The sequence below is a fragment of the Caloenas nicobarica genome, chromosome 10 (genome assembly GCF_036013445.1).
Source record: "Caloenas nicobarica isolate bCalNic1 chromosome 10, bCalNic1.hap1, whole genome shotgun sequence".
In the NCBI taxonomy this organism is placed as follows: domain Eukaryota; kingdom Metazoa; phylum Chordata; class Aves; order Columbiformes; family Columbidae; genus Caloenas; species Caloenas nicobarica.
Window position 1 is genome coordinate 19,731,603 of NC_088254.1, and position 19,278 is coordinate 19,750,880.

Here is a 19,278-nt window from a genome sequence, read left to right on the forward strand (position 1 = left end):
GCATTTTCCAGAAAGGTTGTATTTGTGAATGTGTTGTAACAGCTGTCAGCCAATAAAAAAATCCGGCTAAAAATATGCAAAATGAGATTAAAACTGCGTATTTAAAGCAAGTTCTTCCTGCATGCTGTTTTAAGTCACAAAAACCACTCACACCTCATCTCAATAAAAGAAAAAAAAATTATAATATGCTAGTAGCACTCTGAGGCCTTCATACTAAGGGAGAAATAAGCTTTGACGGACAAATCGGACCAAAATTCATGACACTTCCACCGGAAGGTTACAAAGCTATTAATACATAGAGCTGGAGTGCCCAGTGGAAGCATCAGAACGGGGAACAGCTGCATATTTCTGTCAGTGCGGTCGCTCCCAAAGAACGAGGAGAAGTCCTGCGGACCAAGCAGGCCGCATCACAGCCCGTCCTCGCAGGGAGGCCAAACCACAGAATCACACAATGGCTGGGGTTGGAAGGGACCTCTGGAGATCATCCAGTCCAACCCACCTGCTACAGCAGGGTCACCAGAGCAGATCTCACAGCAATGTGTCCAGGAGGGTTTGAATGTCTCAGAGAAGGAGGCTCCACACCTGCTCTGGGCAGCCTGGTCCAGGCTCTGGCACCCCCAAAATAAAGGAGTTTCTCCTCATGTTCAGATGGAACCTCCTGTGCTTCAATCTGTGCCCGCTGCCCCTCATCCTGTCGTTGGGCACCACTGAAAGGAGTCTGGTCCATCCTCTTGACACCCACCCTTCAGATATTTATAAACACTGATAAGATCCCTCTCAGCTTCTCTTCTCCAGGCTGAACAGACCCAGCTCTCTCAGTCTCTCCTCATAAGAAAGATGCTCTAGACCCCTAATCATCTTCGTAGCCCACCACTGGACTCCCTCCAGTAATTCCTCGTCCTTCTTAAACTGGGGAGCCCAGAACTGGACACAGAACTCCAGATGTGGCCTCACCGGGGCAGAGTAGAGGGGGAGGACAACCTTCCTCAACCTGCTGGTCACACTTTTCCTAACGCACCCCAGGTACCGTTGGCCTTCTTGGCCACAAGGGCATATCGTTGACTCATGGTCAACTGGCTGTCGACCAGAACTGCCAAGTCCTTCTCTGTAGTGCTGCTTTCCACCAGGTCAACCTCGACCTGTACTGGTGCCTGGGGTTATTCCTCCCCAGGTGCAGGACCCTACACTTGCCCCTGTTAAACCTCCTCAGGTTCTTCTCTGCCCAGACCTCCAGCGAACCATGCTCAAACAACCTCAGTTTTTGTTTCATTCTAACTGCATGTGACACCAGGTAATCTTAACAGTCACGTGCGGAGATATGGGGTTTATTTTTCGTGTAACACACCGCCTCCTTATCGGCCCGCTGATTCCAACACCCTGGTACTTCTGCTAAGAATACGGCCTTGGAATGCCTGACACCGCACAGCTTCCCAGTGAAAGTGCCTTCACCTGGACGACACAGCCCCACGAGCATCTGATGTCAACATTCTGAAAACTAAGTCTTTTAACCACCCCCAAGGACAGCATTTCTCTGTGTGTTACAAGTGAGGAGGGAAATACAAATACGCGGAGGAGGAACGCAACTTCTTCCCAGCCCTTGCACACTGTCAGCTTCTGAAGCACGATACGTGATCACTCCCTGTTTTAGCATACATGACTACAAATGTTGTTGCTCACAAAAATTATCCAGTCCCTTTTTAAAAATCCAGTCACAGTATTTAACTTCAGGCTTTTCTACCCAACTAGTGGACGGATAGAGGTGAATGGACTGATAACAACATCTTGCTATGCTTTATTTGCTGTTCATAAAAAGAAAAAAAAAAAAAAAAGAAAGAGACCCTTGCTCTTAATTTATACTTGTCAAATCAATATTTAAACAAAACCAAATCTGGAAAGAAAAACAAATGTGAACACAACACAACTGTGAAGCATTACGATACATCATCTGATTCCCACATTCCGATTCTCTTGCCCTCAAAGACTGCAATGTATTGCGGACAAATTTAGAACCACTGATATCAACTAGAAAAACACCAAGAAAATCCTCAGACAATGTTGGCTTAGGCAGTGGCATGTGTAATTCTTTTCTTCACACTATCACTTTCTTTCATGAAAAATACTGGAAGTATCTCTTTGCCAGGTTAACCAACTCTGACTTCAATCTCGCTGACATTTCTCAAGTATAGCTGAATAATTCCATTCATATGCAAATTGTACAATAAGCAGCACTTGCAGAGACTCCCTCAGAGATGAGCATTTACTCTGTCCAAGTCTGATGTGCAGTGGCGTATCTGCAATGAAACGAGGCCTGAAAGGTACAGCCCCAACAACTTACAAAAGGCATATTTTCGGCCTTGATGTTGTTTTTACTTTGTGGGGTATTTTTAAATATTAAAGAGATGAAAGAGTGGAGAAGTGAGATTGCATCTGTTGCCATCACAATTTAACCACAGTCCATGTATTTATACAGTGGAATTTCCAAAATAACACTACATCTGTTAAGATGACAGTATTTTTCCATGGGCCGTGCTGTGTTATAGCGGAGTTACTCCAAAGCCATTGTTTTTGAAGTGCTGATGGTGATCCACCCCAAATTCTTTTTGTAATCTCCATCTAATGTGTTGAATTGTAAAGCTCTTGTTCCTCAGTTATGGCTTGGGAACAACAAAACCCTAACACATCTCATCAGTGGGCATTTGGCATTAAAGCCTTACAGCTAATGCAACATGTTTATTTAAACAATGAACTACCAGAAGAGATACACAAAACACAGACCACATAAAAACAGATGTCCTTTTCACATGTGTTTCTGCTGAAGTCCAGAACCACAGCCACATACACACACACTCAAATGCATTTCTCTGTCTGTGCCTTATTTCTGTAGGATAACAACTGAACCAACTTGAAAGGACCTTTGTTCATTCACTGGTAACGCTGGTCACATTACAGAACCACAAGCTCGAATTTTTAAAAGGGACTCTCATAACCTAAGTATTAAATGCACACTACATGCCTCTTGATGAGACACAATATAAATGAAAATAATTGTCCATGTAGTCAGCCTACTCGAATGTGACAAAGATACACATTTTTATTAGCATACGCACACAAAAAGGAAACAGATGAACAAACCATCAGAACCTTCAGTCATTCCTAGACAGGACCCAGGCAGGCTCAAGTGACAGTCTCAAACCAAACCAAGTCTCAAGTTTGGAACAAGAAATGCGCTTTTCCTGAACCCCGTTCTTGCTCTTTTGTACAGTGACAACAGCACAGGCTCAATCTCCATCGCTGGTGTAGCTACTGGAAGACCTGCAAGGGACTACCAACCTAACTTAGTGAAACAAAATCTCTCCATCCAAGGTAAATAAGCAACAGGACTACCAGACCCTTCGACTTTCGGAATTCTCCTCCACGCACAAATGACCACACGTCCGACTGGTTTGCAACTTTTCCTCCCCTAGTCTTGGCACCTCTCAGGTCCGAGGAAGAGAAGTAAAGCACAAAAAATAACTTATATGCATCTCTTAACACAGTCGGATGTTCGTTCCTCCTGTACTTCCCAGGAGGTGTGCCATTTGCAAGGGACCAAGAAAATGTACATCCATCTCACAAGAAGAAAAAAAAAAAGCTTCAGTCACAACAAACTGAAAGAAGATGTTAACTGCGATCAAACTGCAATCGATACAGAACCACAAGCTGCTTCCACCTGCTGGGGATACAGAACAACCAGAGAGAAGCAGCAGCTAAAAATCCCGTTTTGACAGCCAGACATCACTGCAATTCCAGTGGGATCCCCTCCATCCCAGTGGGCCTGTGAACTCTTACCACAGTTTGTGCCACCATCATGTTACGTGTCTCCCTTAGCACTGATTCTCAGCTAAAAGAAGGGTAGAGCCACCTGAAAGCTTAACAAGACCAATCCACTCTATTTAAGTCCATCAGTATTTTGGAGAACAAATGAAACCCCCAGTGGGATACATGAAATTTGACTAGAAAAGACAACAGTAACAATTTAACTACACATCAGAACCCTCAGGAGAAAGCAACAAAAACACCGCAATAGAAGTTATTTCTGCACTGGCAAAGAGCGCGGGGAATAGGACAAACAAGGTATTTCCATTGCAATTTCAACTCTAACACTAGAGCCAAATGTTACTCTAAGATCAGCTGGGCAGTGCAAATACACGTTTGCTCTTCGGGGCACTGCCAGTGCCTTCGCCCCTCCCGCGGGGTGTCCCCCATGTGCTTTTAGGCTTTTTCAAGGTACATACTACTCTCACACAGAAGGATCCAAGGGGAGGCGACCTGAGCGGCAGGGAAGCCAAACGTCCTATTTGTAGAAGGACAAAATGCAGAGATGACTCTAAATTGAAGCCAACGCAAATAATGAGGAAACCACCCCGGCGAGATCCAGGGATAAAGCCCTTCTGAAATCCCAGCCAACTCTCTTTTAAAAGTTTGGTTACAGACCGCTTCCAGGAGCAGTTGTCACCAGACCTCGCTCCAAAATGTTGTGCCCATTTGATTAAGACTTAAGATTTGAACTATCCATCTCTACAAGATGACCTTACACTTACAGAAAAACTTCCGAATATTTTTGAGGGCTGCTCTAGCATGCATAATTTTGTTATTTTTTCTACACAATAAAACTACTTGGGGAGCTTTCTTCTCAAATATAATGAGCTGCCTGTTTACAAAGCCAGGAAAACCAGCACTGTGTAAATTTATGTTTGGGGAAGTTGTTTTTGCATCCAAGAGATCTGGAATTCGCTTCCCCACTAATAACCTCTTCCAAATCCAACAGTTCAGCTCTTGCAAAATTTACCTGTGCATACATATCAGGAAGACTTCTCAAGCCAGTACCATGATACATAAGCAAACCAGATACAGTGTCCCCTTAAGTATAAGGGAAGCCTCCTACCCACTTGCAAAAACTCCTCTTACAAACCCACAGCAACACTAACGAGAGTAAATGGAACAATGTGATGCTCTCCTAACCTTACCAACACACACCTACCAGCAAGGCCCAGTCAACTGTTGTGCTTAGAGAAGTTTCAGCCCATAAATACTCTCCACGTTTCAGCAGAGATGCATATGTAACTTAATACAACCTGGGCACCTTAGTCCTCCCTGCCACTGCATCTCATCTGTCTTAAATAAACTGCCACTGTAACACAATTTGAAGATAAAGATGTATTCCATTCTTGAGAATCACACGTTCGGCTGCAGCTACCTACTGTACTCCAGTAGTAACAAATGGAAGAGGTACTTCAAAGAGCACATTATCCCAGCTCTAATTTATGCATGCTCCCTCTTACCATCAAGCCATTTATTTTAAACCTGTCAGATATACTTGTAATGTAGCATCATGAATAATTTAAAAAGTAATCTGTATAAACCAAGTTTATAAACTTAACAGCAGGTACAGTACCCTTCATTCAAGCAGTCTGCACTCTGATAAAGTACAAGGGATCTTTGACTACTTCAGCATAGATTCATTTCGTGCAATCTGAACTTCACAAAATTATTTTTTGCCTGCCTCCAATCAAACCCTCCACTATTTGAACAGTATTGTATAAGTAGCCGACAAAAATGAGCAGCGTACTCATTTGTGAACTGTTCATACTGAAGGAAAAAACACAAAGCTCCTGGAAACAATCAGTAAAAATGACCCACCACCCATTCAACGGCAGGAAAAAGGAAAAAAAACCCACCCACACGTAAAGTTTGACTCCATCATTAAGAACTCAAATATTCTCTGTGTTTCCCTGATGTTGTCACATTCTGACACTGCTCCCCTCCATGGGGAGAAGGGATGCTCAGCAAAGAGCCCCCAAAAAACCCCACCTGTTAAGAGAAAGTGTTGTGATCAGGGTTGATGCTCACACTTCCAAGTAAACAGCGCTATCTTTACAGCGCGTAATGGCACCAATAAGAGGTTTGCAGATAACACTCGGACTGGTCACAGAGCTATTTCAATAACACGTCCCTCGCTGGCAACACAGAGCAAACAACTCATTAGGTCATTGGACTTGCCCGAAACACACTTCTACACAAACTAAGCACTCGCAAAAGCAGGACATATACCTATTACATATACTGTTACAGTAAAGCCCATACATGTGCAGTTCACCTATTTCCTGCTTTAAAAGTTTCTTATTTGTATAACATACACTTTAAATCAACAGCATAGCATAAAGTTCTTAAAGCACAACCTACCTGGCACTCCAGTGACAATCTTGACAATAAATATTGCACCAAGTTATTATTAAAATGACTTGGTGTTGCTACAAAAGCAGACATTCGCTATTCTACAAAAATATTTACTAAGTGGAGCTGTTCCTCTAGAGGAATTATCTTAGTATTTTATTGGGGTGTGAGGTCCCTTCTCACTGGTAGGTCAAAGGCAACGGTCTCCTTGAAAAACTACCTGAGGAGTCACTGAAACATATAGATGGTTATTTCTCCTCATACTATCAAGTCTACCAAGAAAGCAACAGATTAATAGGAATTGTACACATCTGGATGTATAAAAAATAATAAATAAAATTATATGACATTGAATCTTATAAGCCATATGCAAATCAATCTGTAAATAAATAATAATTTTGCTTTTCAGCACATTTTAAATAATCTTGTGCCACAACAGCATCTTCTTGAGGATATCAACACTGAAGAAGTTAATTGGTGCCTTGAAAGCCATCTTAAGGGAACTGCTCATATTTAGCATTTGCAGAGGTTAAAAAGAAAAACTTTCAGTGATAAACGCAGGTTAAACCTTCACAATACACCACCATGCTACAACAGCAGTTCTGCCAGACTGCATCTCCTTCAATAAGGAATAAGCCAAACTATTATCAAACTTATTTAACAAAAACAAGTCCTTCCTAAAGGACTTTTTTGAGTTTGGGGACTCAGTACATCTCTGTTTGCAGAGCACAGGAATGCATGAATGAACACTGTGAGCTGCTAATCTGCCGGTCTTCAAAGTTTGTCTCAGTTCTGAACACAAAAAGAGACAAATATAGTACTGCAGAAATCAGTCCAGATTGTACCTGTCATGACTTGGCCAAGAGGGGAAAAAAAAAAAACCAAAAAACCACATAGAAGACAGACTGGCTAACAACCGCAAATGTGTCTTCATCAACTACTGTTTGCTAAGCTCTGCTTTTGTACAACAACAAAAAATTTAAACTATTCTTTTTAAAGTGGCTTTCATAAATCATAAAAACTAATCCAACTAACCTACACAAAGAGGCTGTCTATACAATTTACAGTGATAGAAAAATTATACATGTCAAATATATCAAAATACTAAAACAGTGTTTCTACCTTTCAAACACATCATTGCATTCCTCAAGTCTTCCTGAACACAGAACTCCTAGAAGCAGCATGTTCCATCACCACCTCAGCCCAGAAACCCTAAAAGCTCAACTCAGTCAGAAAGGTCTGAGATAAACTGAAACTACAAATCTGCAACAACTTTAATTATGAGACTCTTGAGACAATTACTCCAACTGCAGCTTTTTAAAAAAAATTTACTAACATACACAAGTTTTCTTCAGCAAGCTGCAGTTTACCCATTCTTAGGTTCCTATGTACGCGCTCACACATACAAATCAAAACCAGCTGCTACTTGATAACATCACAAAGTATTTCCAAATGGGAAAGCTATACTAAAATCCAAATAGGAATGTATTTAATTTCATAAACCAAAGTTTAAAGAAGTTTTTCAGAAAGTTGCCATTGCTTCTCAGCTTCTCCTTACTTTTTCAAGTAAAATACTGCTCATTAAGTTTATTAATTTAAGTACAGATAATCTAGAGAAATACTCTAAATTTTTTTAAATAATTATTCAGTACATTTTGTAAGTTATGAGCTTTAGGGTCATTACAGATGATGAGCTAGATAAGTTGTTTTCTGTGTGGGATCATAAAGTTAACATCCAGTGTGAGAAAAACAGGTTTCCTGCATATATTATTTCCTCTCTCACACAAAGTTCAGGACCATAAACAAACTTCTCTACAATGAGAATGCGGTAGCTCACAATTCACACAGATGGAATATACACACAATATAACTAATCACTTAACAAAACTGCCTCTTCTGGTCTCAGTTCATAGTTCCAGTGATCACTGGTAAAATCTACCTCAGAGCAAAAAGAAAAAAAAAAAAGGAGAAAAAAGCTTCAGTTAAACATGAATTGAAATTGTCCTTTAAATCTCATAGTTAACAGCCCCAAAATGTATTTTAATTTTAAATGTTGGATGCTCAGAAAATAATTCTCCTCATCGAAGACATCATCCTCCAAGATTTTCTTAGTAAATGCTAGTTTAGCAGAAAGTTAAACAGGATTTGAAACAACTTTTCCCAAGGTGACATATACTGATAGAAATTAATTATGTACCAAGGAAGAAAGATTTTTAAAGCATCAAATGGTTATTTCTCAACACTAGATTTCATGTGTATATTTCCAGAGGAAAACAACTTCGGTGTCACTGGAGTTGTGCTTTAACTGCACTCTAGAATAAGGTTGAAGAAACAACTGGTCAGGGAAAAGCTGACATAAAAATGAGCACAATACTTTATCAAATCTGAATTTCCCTATAAAAGCCAATAAATCATGCCTTCTGTTGTACTGAAGTTAAACTAATTGACCTGTCTCCTCACTCTCTGCAGCCCCTTCCTTTCCTCGCAACATCCTTGAGAACCAAGTTAAATTTCCTTCACTTTAAGAGTATTTCTCAGTCGGTTCAGCACTGAAACTTCCAACACACATCCTTCCACACCCACCCCTCTGCCTTCTCGCGTTTGCAACGCATTTTGCCTGATATTAGCCAAGTCTCTACCGTTCCCCAACCCCTCCAATTTCTGAGTCACACAAGGTCTTTGCTCCAGCGCTGGTACGGAAAACGCTTTCAAAGTACAATCTAACACTATCAAAAAAGTCAAAGTACTGCCTGGCTCACCATCACTCCCTGAACATTCCCGGTGAACCCAACTGACACCAATTCCTTAAACACTCTGGCATTTTCTACTCACAACCTCAATTAGAGAAGGATTTATCCAGCTCCCGTTTAACAACATTCAATAACCACTGGGCGCAATATGAAAACGCTGATGTGAAAACAAGGTGTGTGTAATGCTGACAGCTCAGGAGGTCATGAGGGTTTTTACTAAGCAACCTGGGAGAGAGATTAAACATGCAGCATGAGCTACTGTTTGTTAACACCAGAAACACAAAATATAGCCCGAACAGACAAACAAAAGCTCAGAGCTAACATGAGCAGATCCATCAAGCTATCAGTCTGAAGTACCATCAGACCTAAAACCATGGTTTGTATTATGAATGTTTAACCTGTTCCCTTCTAGACATTCCCTTTGTCAATGTACACGGGGGTGAAAAATCAAACCCCCATCGTGCTCAAGGTAGAAAAGGAAGAAAACACAGCGTTCACGCTTCATCTGAAATGCACCCCTAGGATGAAACAGTCTCCAACAGTTGTAGCTTGATACATCAAATGCCCTGTTACGCCAGCATACTTTATCTTAATGAAGAGACTTTTTATTTTTGTGCCATTCTAACAAAATCTCAGGAAACTCTCAACATTTTTAATGACTGTTTTTGAATCAGAAGAAGTTTCCAATAAAGCTACCTGCATTTTAAAGAGATTTCTGTCACCTAACCATGAACAGATTTCATATAATTTAGCATTAAAGGGATGGGTCTCTCCCCTCCTGTTGTAACTCCTTTGTATTCCTATTTAGGAATGCCTTGCTTGTTTGACCGAAAATGGAAGTGCCTTTTAGCTATGACACAGTATATATGAAAAACAAATAAAAATTAAGATTAATCTTCCTTCCACTATTGTGGGGAGAGAGAAGAATATGAAGAGATGCAAAACATCTGCTCTGGAGATCATTTTTCCCCCTAACAGCAAAATTCTTTCAGCAATAACTCGTGAAAACAAAGGCTATTAAACTGTAAACTACAAAGACGATCGATTAGAGGCAGTATTCAGCTAAGACAAGTTTTTCAGCATTATCTTCCCGTATTTAAACGCCTAGATCTTCTTCAGAAGACATTTCACTTGGGAGGCTCTTAATTGGGTCATTTTCACTAAGTGGCAACCACAAACACTTCAGAGGACTGGAACCTAAAATCCTAACATAATGCTCCTGCCTTGTTTTATTGCCAGAGCTGGACAAGCATTTTTATTTGAAGGTGTTCTGTATCAGGTTGGACAAGAAAAAAAACCAAAAAAACAAACAAACAAAAAGAACCCCAAAACCAAAACAAACACAAAACAAACCCATCAAACACAATTGTAAGCATGTAACCTAGCAGTTTAAGGATACTCCAGACCTCCTCCTCCTCTCCTGTTTTTCCACGCTACTCGATCCTTTGCAAGCCCTTCCCTGAACAAGGGCACTGGGGTTTTGTTTTTAAACTCAAGAGATTAATCTTCCCTCTCGAAAACAGCTCTAGCCAAAAAGTTCAACTCGTAGAAGACAGACTGTGGCTCTCCAGCCCTAGCTGGCCCTGCCACTGCAACGCAAAAGCCTAAGCAGGGCCTTAATTTGCAAGGAGTTAATTGGCATTCACTGGCTAATGAAACACAGTATTACTCAACGTGCATTACAGACTCCATCTATGCATTTCTTGCTCACTTTTGGTTTTTGTAGTTAGTCTCATTGTCAGTGCATCCAAAAAAACTTCCTTTTCTTTTCAACCTGAAACTACTACTTCTAGAAAAGGCTTTCTAGCTTCTAAATTCTTACTCTTTCACATTTAAAATGAAGAAAATTCATCTCTCCCTTCCTTCTCTCCAACGACAAGTATCTTTTGGAAAATGAGAGGCACACAACAACAGCTCAAGGAGTATCTTGAAAAACATACACAGCAGAAGACATGAAAGCATCAAGATGCAGTAAAGAAACATCCCTGTTTCTGCAGACGCAGGAGGAGCAGATTTTAAAACGCTTGGGCTCCAAGGCACATTTACCATCTCCCCAACACTCCAGAAATCAAGGGAAGGCTAATTTCATGCAAGAGATCCTCAACCCAACATGAGCCCGACATACGAGAGAAAAAAAGAAAGAAAAAAAAAAGTCAGCACCGGGGATTAATATGGTGATGATTGCAGCCTAATCAATCGCAGCGCCAGCCATCCCTACCCCCTTTATTCCCCCCTTGCGCCCGAAGTGGGCGGGCGCTGCAAGATAATCACAGGTTGGAAACGCACAAAAACAAAAGTCGAGGGTTTTGCAACTCGCGAGCAAAGGCAGAGAAGAGCGATGGGCAGACGAGGGCGATGGGCAGGGGACGAGCGGGACGAGGGACCCGCACCCCGCGGTGCTGCCAGCGCGCACAATGAACCACGTTTCTCTGGGCGCAGCGCTCGCACACGCGGAGGAAACAGCCCGCACGCTGCCACCCGCACAAACCTTAATGCTGCATGCAACACAGCTGCTCAAATTAAAAAAAAAAACCAAAAAAACACCTCTGAGAATATAGCCCGTCCCGCCATCAAGCGTTTTTATTTATGCACAAGTAACGACATGGAAATTCATTTAAAAAAAAAAAAAATCGTAACAGCAGACTTTGACCTTTAGATTGCGGGATGCCACCGTAATTCTGCACCCCGAGCAAAAGCGAGTGAAAACCCTTCCTCGGTAGTAAAGCGGCAATAAAAGGCACGGCGCTTGTTTCCAGGAATTCTTGCATACAGCCTCTAAATATTGACAAAGATCAAGCTCCTTCCATGCGGGGAAAGCAAGCACGGCTCTTCCCAGCCTGCAAGTGTTTACTACGCAGCTCGCAGCGCTGGCTGCAGAGGTCTAAACACTGCACCGGGCTCTGGAGGGGAATGAGGAGTAGTAGGCGGCTCAGGTGGGGGAAACACAAAGGAGCGAACGGATGGGCACCGCGACCCCCCCTCCTCCGGGCTGCGGCTCTGCCGAGCCCGTGTGTAAAAAAACAGCCACCCCCCCCAACCTCCTCCCCATCCCCGGGGGAAGGAAGGGAGACGTGCAGCCCCGGGTTGTTAAACGTGCTGGAGGAGCAGCCGCGTAACAGGAGGGAAAACACGCACATCCCCGCGGGCAGGGGCGAGCCCCGCTCAGCGCGGCGGGAAACGGGGGCGCCCCTCACACCCCCCCCCCCAAACAGCCGACGCCCTCACACCTCCTCACCCCCACACCGGGACCCCCCCCGGGGGCCCCTCGCCGACCCCCCCCCGGCCGACACGCACCGTACTCACTTTCCCCATTTGTTGGCCACAGACAAAGTGCGGCGGAGACGAGCAGGAACCCCCAGACGACGGCGAGGGACCCTCCTCCAGCGCCAGACTTCATTCCTCTTTTTTTAATTGGACAAAATCCTCCTTTCCCGAAAAAAAAAAAAGAGTCCAAAATTATTCGCTTTTCTTTTCTCTCCCCGTCCTCTAACAATAACGAAGGAGGCAAAAGGCAGACGAGAAGCGGGGCTGGATAAATAAATCCACGTTGCCTCAAAAAAAAAAAAAAACACGTAAAAAAACAAGACCCTTCGGGTTGGCAAACCGGAGGGTTTCTGAGGTCCCTGGGTGTTGATCTTCCGGAGCAACCACACCAAAAATACACAGAATCTTCAAGATGTATTAAGGGCAACAACAAGAAGGCATGAAAGCCCCGGGGCGACGCTGTGTCCGGGGCGGCGGGGCGGGGGGCGCCGCCGTCTCCCCTCAGCGCCGGCTGCAGTGGTACATGGTGCACGGGAGCCGCAAACATGAGGCACGTCGGGGCTGGCAGTCTGCATCTTCAACCTCCATTTTCAAACACCGCACACGGAGGCAGCCGAGCACACACAGACACAAAAACCGGGGCGGGTGGGAAGGGGGGGGTGCGACCCAGACAATCTTGTTACAAAACAACAGCAGCTCCGCCGTCCCTCCGCGCGGGGACGGGGCTGCCCTGGCGGGATCCCCCCGCTTGCTCTCCCCGCTCAGCGAGGGGAGGCGGGGGGGAAACACCCCACGCACAACCGCCACCCACAACAACAGCACCACAAGTCCGGCTGGCTGCAGATGCGCTCGAAATGCGGGATTTGGAGCGAAAATGAATTAAAAAGGCTTCCCCCCTACTCCTCCTCTTCCTCTCCTCGGCGCCGCTGCCACAGGCTCCTTCTCCAAAAAAAAAAAAAAAAAAAAAAAAAAAAGAAATCCAGGACACACACACAAAGCAGCAGCAGGGCGAGCGGAGCAGCTCAGCACCCCGCCTCCTCCCCCCGCAGCTCTCCTCCTCGCATCCCTCCGAGCCGCCTTGCCATCGCGCCGGGGGCGGGGGGGGGAGAGGACGACGACGACAACAACAACAACAAAAACCACCCAGCGAATTTGTAAATCCTTTTTTTTTTTTTTTTTTTTTGGTGCCTCCTCCTCCTCTGGGTGTGCGCGCGCTGCCCAGCCCAGGGGAGGGGGAGGGGGAGCCGGGACGAGGTGTGCGTGTGTGAGCCGGGGGGGGCGGCGGGGGGGCACGACGAAGGCGATCCGGTTTGCTGAAGGTCAAAGCCCAGGAGCTTGTTGCGAAGGGTCTGTAAATTCCTTCGGGAGGGAAGCGGGTGGCGGGGAGAAGGGTCTTGCTGCCGCTCCTCCCGATTAATTCGCCGCTCGCAGCAGGGTTCGCAGCGCTCTGCCGCCGCGTCTTCCCCCTCCTCCTCCGCGCTGGCTGCCTCCGCACGACGCAGAGCGAGCGCTGGTAAACAAGAGCCCCGGCGCCGCTCCGCCGCGCCCGCCGCCGCTTCTCCGCTCTGCGGCCGCGCGGGGACGGGGCTCGCGCCCGCCCGCCCGCTCGCTCGCTCGCTCCCGCGCGCGCGCACGCACGCGCCCTCTTCTCGCGCGGGGGCGCGCGCGCTCAAACACGCTCCCCCCCCCCAACCCCACGGGCTCCCCTCGCGCAGGCGGCGGCGGCGCGCGCGGAGGCGGTGGCGGGGCGCGAGCGGGCGCGAGGGAAAAGCCGGAGCGGCGCCGCGCGGAGCGGAGCGGGGCGGCTGCACCCCGGGCCGTGCCGTACTGTGCCGGGCCGTGCCGTACTGTGCTATGCTGCTGCACCCCGGGCCGTGCTGTGCTGTGCCGTGCTGTGCTGCTGCACCCCGGGCCGGGCCGTGCTGCTGCACTCCGGGCTGTGCTGTGCCGTGCCGGGCCGTGCTGTGCCACGCTGCTGCACCCCGGGCCGTGCCGTGCTGCTGCACCCCGGGCAGGGCCGTGCTGCTGCACCCCGGGCAGGGCCGTGCCTGGCCGTGCTGCTGCACCCCGGGCCGTGCTGTGCTGTGCTGCTGCACCCCGGGCCGTGCCGGGCCGTGCTGCTGCACCCCGGGCAGCTCCCGCCGCTGCTCCGGCGGACGAGCCGGCGGGATGAAGGGGAAAAAGCAGGCGGCGACCGAGCCCTGATGGCCGCAGCGAGCATCCTGCGGGGGGGAGCGGGCAGGGAAAGCACGGCGGGAGAGCCAGCGAGCGGCCCGCCGCTAGTGCGGACGCCGCTGTGTTCTGCAGGAATGCGAAATTAAAGCGGAAGGGACCGAGTTAGGGGGAATGAGAAACGCGTCGTTTTGATTTTCACGTGTTGTGTTTGTTTATTTGCTGCGTTTAATTTGCTCTTGCTCCTCTGGGTCGGCTGTGCGGCGCGGCTCTTGGGACGCGGTTTAGGCGGGAGCGAGGGCCGGGACTCCCAAGGCTCGGCTTAGCGGGGGGAGCCAACACGTGTCCCCCACCATAGCCAGGATTTCCAGTGAATACTCCCAATATTGCCAGTTTTATGCACATTTCTCCACTGTTCGCTAGTCTCCTACAGTGACATTGCGCACCCAGGCCCCAAATGTGGGGAGATGAGATTAGTTGCAGCAGAAGAGGTTTGGGCTTTTCGGGATCGGAATCCGTGGGCCGCGTTCCCGCTGTGTCGCCGAAGCTCGTAGTAGCCATGCTGCACAGCATATGGGTGTCCTGAGTAATCACAGATTTGTTGTAATACTTTGGCATGGGGAGATATCAAAATGATGCTGAAGTAGAAGAAAGCAGACATCTGTGAGCATTATCTGCACTCTAGTTCAAAAAAAAAAAAAAGCTACCTTAAGAAATATGCAAATGTCACATTTTTAATGCAAATGTCAAAATTAAGTTTTTACATTTAAACCTGAATTCTTCTTGGACATCTTGTATTACATGAGCCTTCCATTATGTTACTACATCATTTTATGCAACCTTACACCTGGTTTTGTAGCTTCTCTGTCCATTTTTATACCATTTCCCTTGTCAGAATGGTCTGGTATTGTTGTCTTAGTTACACATTCACTCTCATGCCCCTTGGGAAAGATGAAAAGGCTTTATTCTGCACCACAGAAGTCAGGGTGAAAATCATCACCGAGTACAAAAGGGGCAGAATTGCCGGACATGCATGCATATCCAGGACTGTGTCAATAATTCAATAATAAGTCAAAACATGGGTGCGTGCCATTTTGGGTGGTGACACAACTCTCTCAAGGTTCAGTGCAGGAGAACAAGGCATTTCCATATGAAACTCTCCTGGGCTGCCATGCATGTGTCTACCATCAATTTTATCAACTGCACACTGGCTTTCAAGGCTGCAGTTAAATTGGACCAGAAAGATCTTTGTGCCCAGTAAATTTTTGCTATTGCTCTGTACAGCTGTGCCTGCTGCTAGTGCTGGATACCGAGCAGAACAAGTGTCCTTTCTATGCGTGTTATGGCATTGATGCGGCATAAATTGTAATGTGTTATTTACAAATTAATGTATTGTTGTGTAAAGACAGAGCTGAAGTGGGAACTGGGTGTCTTATCATTTATCATTCTGCTGTCATAAAGAACTTTTTTAATCATAAAATAGTCTTTCTTTCATTACTTTGACGAATAGGGCACGTCATGGACAAGCACGTTGTACTGGATGCCACACAAGCAGAGAACAAAAAGATGCGCTGTGCCCCCAAAGAGCTTACAGTCTCATATAAACAGTCCTATAGGTGTCATAACAGTTGTTTCTGGAATCTGTCAGATTCTTTTAAAAGGAAAAGTACATATATATTATAGTAACAGCCCAGTGTTGAACTGGAGGCATTCACAGTGCTTTCCATCCTCCCGATCTGCTGGTGTGAAATTCATAATTTGGAATTATTTGGCTGGATTCTGCCAGGAGATCTTTTCCTTTTATGCTGTGGAGGCACATGGGAAGAAGCCCTTTTCCTGTGAATGCTGAGGTGCCCAGAGCTCGGTGCTCTTAAGAAGAGAGCCGAGCCCGGTGTTGTGCTTTCCTTACCCTTCCGCGTGTTCAGCAGCTTTCAGTGCCAGCCATGCACATATACATGCTCAGCTTCAGCGCACACTTCTAACCAGATTCAGCTCTCGTGTGTTGGCATCTTTCTCCAAGAGCGGTCCTGTTATTTTCAGCGGAAATGTTTAAGTCAGGATTTTTTCAGTGTGTACAACCACAGCACGGTCATATCTTTGACTATGAAAACCCCAAGCAGGCTGTACTACATGCGCTATGTGCAAAATTAGAGAGTTACAATTTGGACAAATTAAAGCTAGTTTTCATGGTAATGCGCAAAGGTGCTTCACGATGAAATCTATTTCCTTGTCAACACTGTGTGCTCTGTTTTTATCTATAGACCTGCACAAAGGAGGTTGATACGTGTGGTGAGAAGTTTTCATTTACTGAGAACCTAGATCTGGCACCTTATGGTTGATGACCGCTCAGATCCTAAAAGCAGCTTGAATACCTTAAGCCTTTCTTTGCGTTGAGATGTGATGATGATTATTAGGTGATGTTTTGTTAGAACTTCATCAGAAGAAAGTCAAACTGACTGTATATAAAAATACCCAGCCCCAAAGGGAAACATTTCAGCCAATACATTAAATCAGGTGGTCAAAATGCAAAATTCCTGTAGGTTGTAGTCTTCCCAGGTCCATCTGAATACATCACAGATGTGTTGAGAAAAGGCTTCCCAAATGGTGGCCATTTGCAATTTTTGCTGAGATTTGGGGAAACCATCCCTCCATTTTTTTCTAACTTGTTTATTTTGTCAGGTCATTCTCCCACCAACTCAGACTTCATTTCCACTTTTTCTGCCTGCCGCCTCTTGCCCAACAGGTCAGCTATAAACTGTAGCAGTCACTGTTCCTTTGTTATTGCTTAGTAATTCACAGGGTTCCCGATCCTTGGCGATGTCTCCTACATAGGGCCACTAATAATGGATAAAACATTTTTAAAATAAGGTATGCACTGTTCAATGTATATTGTGTGCCTAGATTTGCGCAATCTTTTCCCCTCCTTTCTTTTTGCACATAAAGTCTAAACTAGAATTTTCATTAGTGTAAGAAATCATTTTATCACGACTCCATCTTCCCCGACGGTACAAAATAACTTTCTTCTCTGTTGCCTTGGTTCTGCAATCGTTCCTCCTCTCCATTTGCACTGGGTTTCATGCCTTCCCTTTTTTCACTGCTGGTTTATGGTCCTTGAGATAGACAGATGGACAGAAAGAAACACATGAATGCAGACACACACACACATTTTACCCTCCAGAGTGCGATGCCGAATGCCACCAGCATACCTGCGTCCTGTTTAAAATGCCGCTTAAGTGGAAAATTCAGGAAGTGTGGCAGTGGGGATGAAACAACGCGGTTAAAACAGCCACTGACCCCGGTCTCTCAAAACATATATCTGCCCAAGGCAAATATCCTAATACTCAGCCATATTTTAATTTTAACAGCAGCCTTACCGCTGCTTTCTGGGGCCACCACTGGGGAGAAAGAAGCCTCGCTATTTTCCCTGCCTCAGTGCTCGTACTCCTCATAGGCTTGACTAGACTTTATTTTGGCTTCTGCAACGCTTTCAGGGCAGACTGACCTCTTTACCAGACGCTAGCTTGTCATAACCTTTAAGCATCTGAACGCTTTGCATTACCGATGTAAGGGCGTCGTTGAGATTTATTCTCCTGCCTTCTCCAACCGTGGCAGCTCCCTGGGACGAAGATCACCGCCGCGGAGCAGCGCCTGCGTCTGCTCGAGGTGCTGCTTCTTCAGGGTGTCTGCAGCTCCGTGCGTGGCCTTTGCCACGTTCCCAGTGCCAGAGAGCACCCACGGCGGCCACCTCTTCATCTCCAGGGGCTCCTCAAGTTCCCAGCTCACCTCCTGCAGGCTCCGTCCCGGGCTGGACGTTTTTGTCGTAGGTACACGTGGGTAGGTAAGTGAGCTGGATAGGAATTATTATAGTGTCATAGAATGGTTTGTGTTGGAAGGGACCCTAACCATCACCCAGTTCCAGCCCCCTGCCATGGGCAGGGACACCTTCCACTAGACCATGTTGCTCAAAGCCCCGTCCACCCCAGCCTTGAACACCTCCAGGGATGGGGCATCCACAGCTTCTCCGGGCAGCCCGTGCCATGGTCTCACCACCCTCACAGTAAAGAATTTCTTCTTAATATCTAATCTAAGTCTGCCCTCTTTCAGTTTGAAACCACTGCTCCTCGTCCTATCACTACACTCCCCGATAAAAAGTCTGACTTATCTTTTAAGCAACCTGGGTGAGTATGAGTTGTACACCCGAAGCACACTTACCAATCCTTGGACGTCGCTCCTTTTCCCCCAAAGTCTCCACTTTAAAACTGCATTTTGTAGCCTCATAAAAAGCCCTTCGAATGTTAGGCAAAGTGTGGGTTGCCCATTTTTACCACGTTTTCCACTTTTTGCTCTGCTGGGAATTGCATCACGTTCCAATGACCTCCACAGACTCCTAACGACAGGAAAACGCTCGGTCTCCTCTCAGCAAGCGGATGGGAGCACAGTGCACACTCGAGTGGATGCTGTTAACTCCTCTGCAGTGGACAAGGTGTCTGTAGAGCTTCTCCAACCACCGGAACTCTTTTCTTTCCCATATCTGTAGCGTTGGGCAGGATTTGGGTAGAAGAAACCATCTCACCGTAACAGCGAGAGGGCTGAGCAGAATCCCTGCAGCTGCAGGAGATGTTGTAAGACAAATGGAAGGGGGGAAAAAAAAGGATTGGACACATTTGATGTATGCAAGACTTAAATACCAGAGTACTAATCAGATAGACCCAAATGAAGTACACTTCTTTGGCTCCGAGTGATTTCGAATTTTCCTGGCCCTAATGCTACCGCAAACGGGCTCAAAATTGGTCCCTTCTGGAGCAAATAAAAAGCAGAAGAGAAGAAAGGGTATTGTTTATTACTTCTTTCCCATAGATGTCCCTCCTTCAAACAAAGA

The 19,278-nt window shown here is 45.9% G+C and overlaps 1 protein-coding gene across 1 annotated transcript in view; it reads right to left on the reverse strand.

Moving 5' to 3' along the window:
* Nucleotides 1–12,787, reverse strand: part of IGF1R (insulin like growth factor 1 receptor) — a 165,960-nt gene extending 153,173 nt beyond the window's left edge. Inside the window, exon 1 of the mRNA XM_065641454.1 lies at nucleotides 12,267–12,787. Coding sequence (XP_065497526.1) covers nucleotides 12,267–12,774 — 508 coding nt within the window. The 5' untranslated portion in view covers nucleotides 12,775–12,787. The remainder of the gene's footprint in view (nucleotides 1–12,266) is intronic.
* Between the last annotated feature and the right edge of the window lie 6,491 nt (nucleotides 12,788–19,278).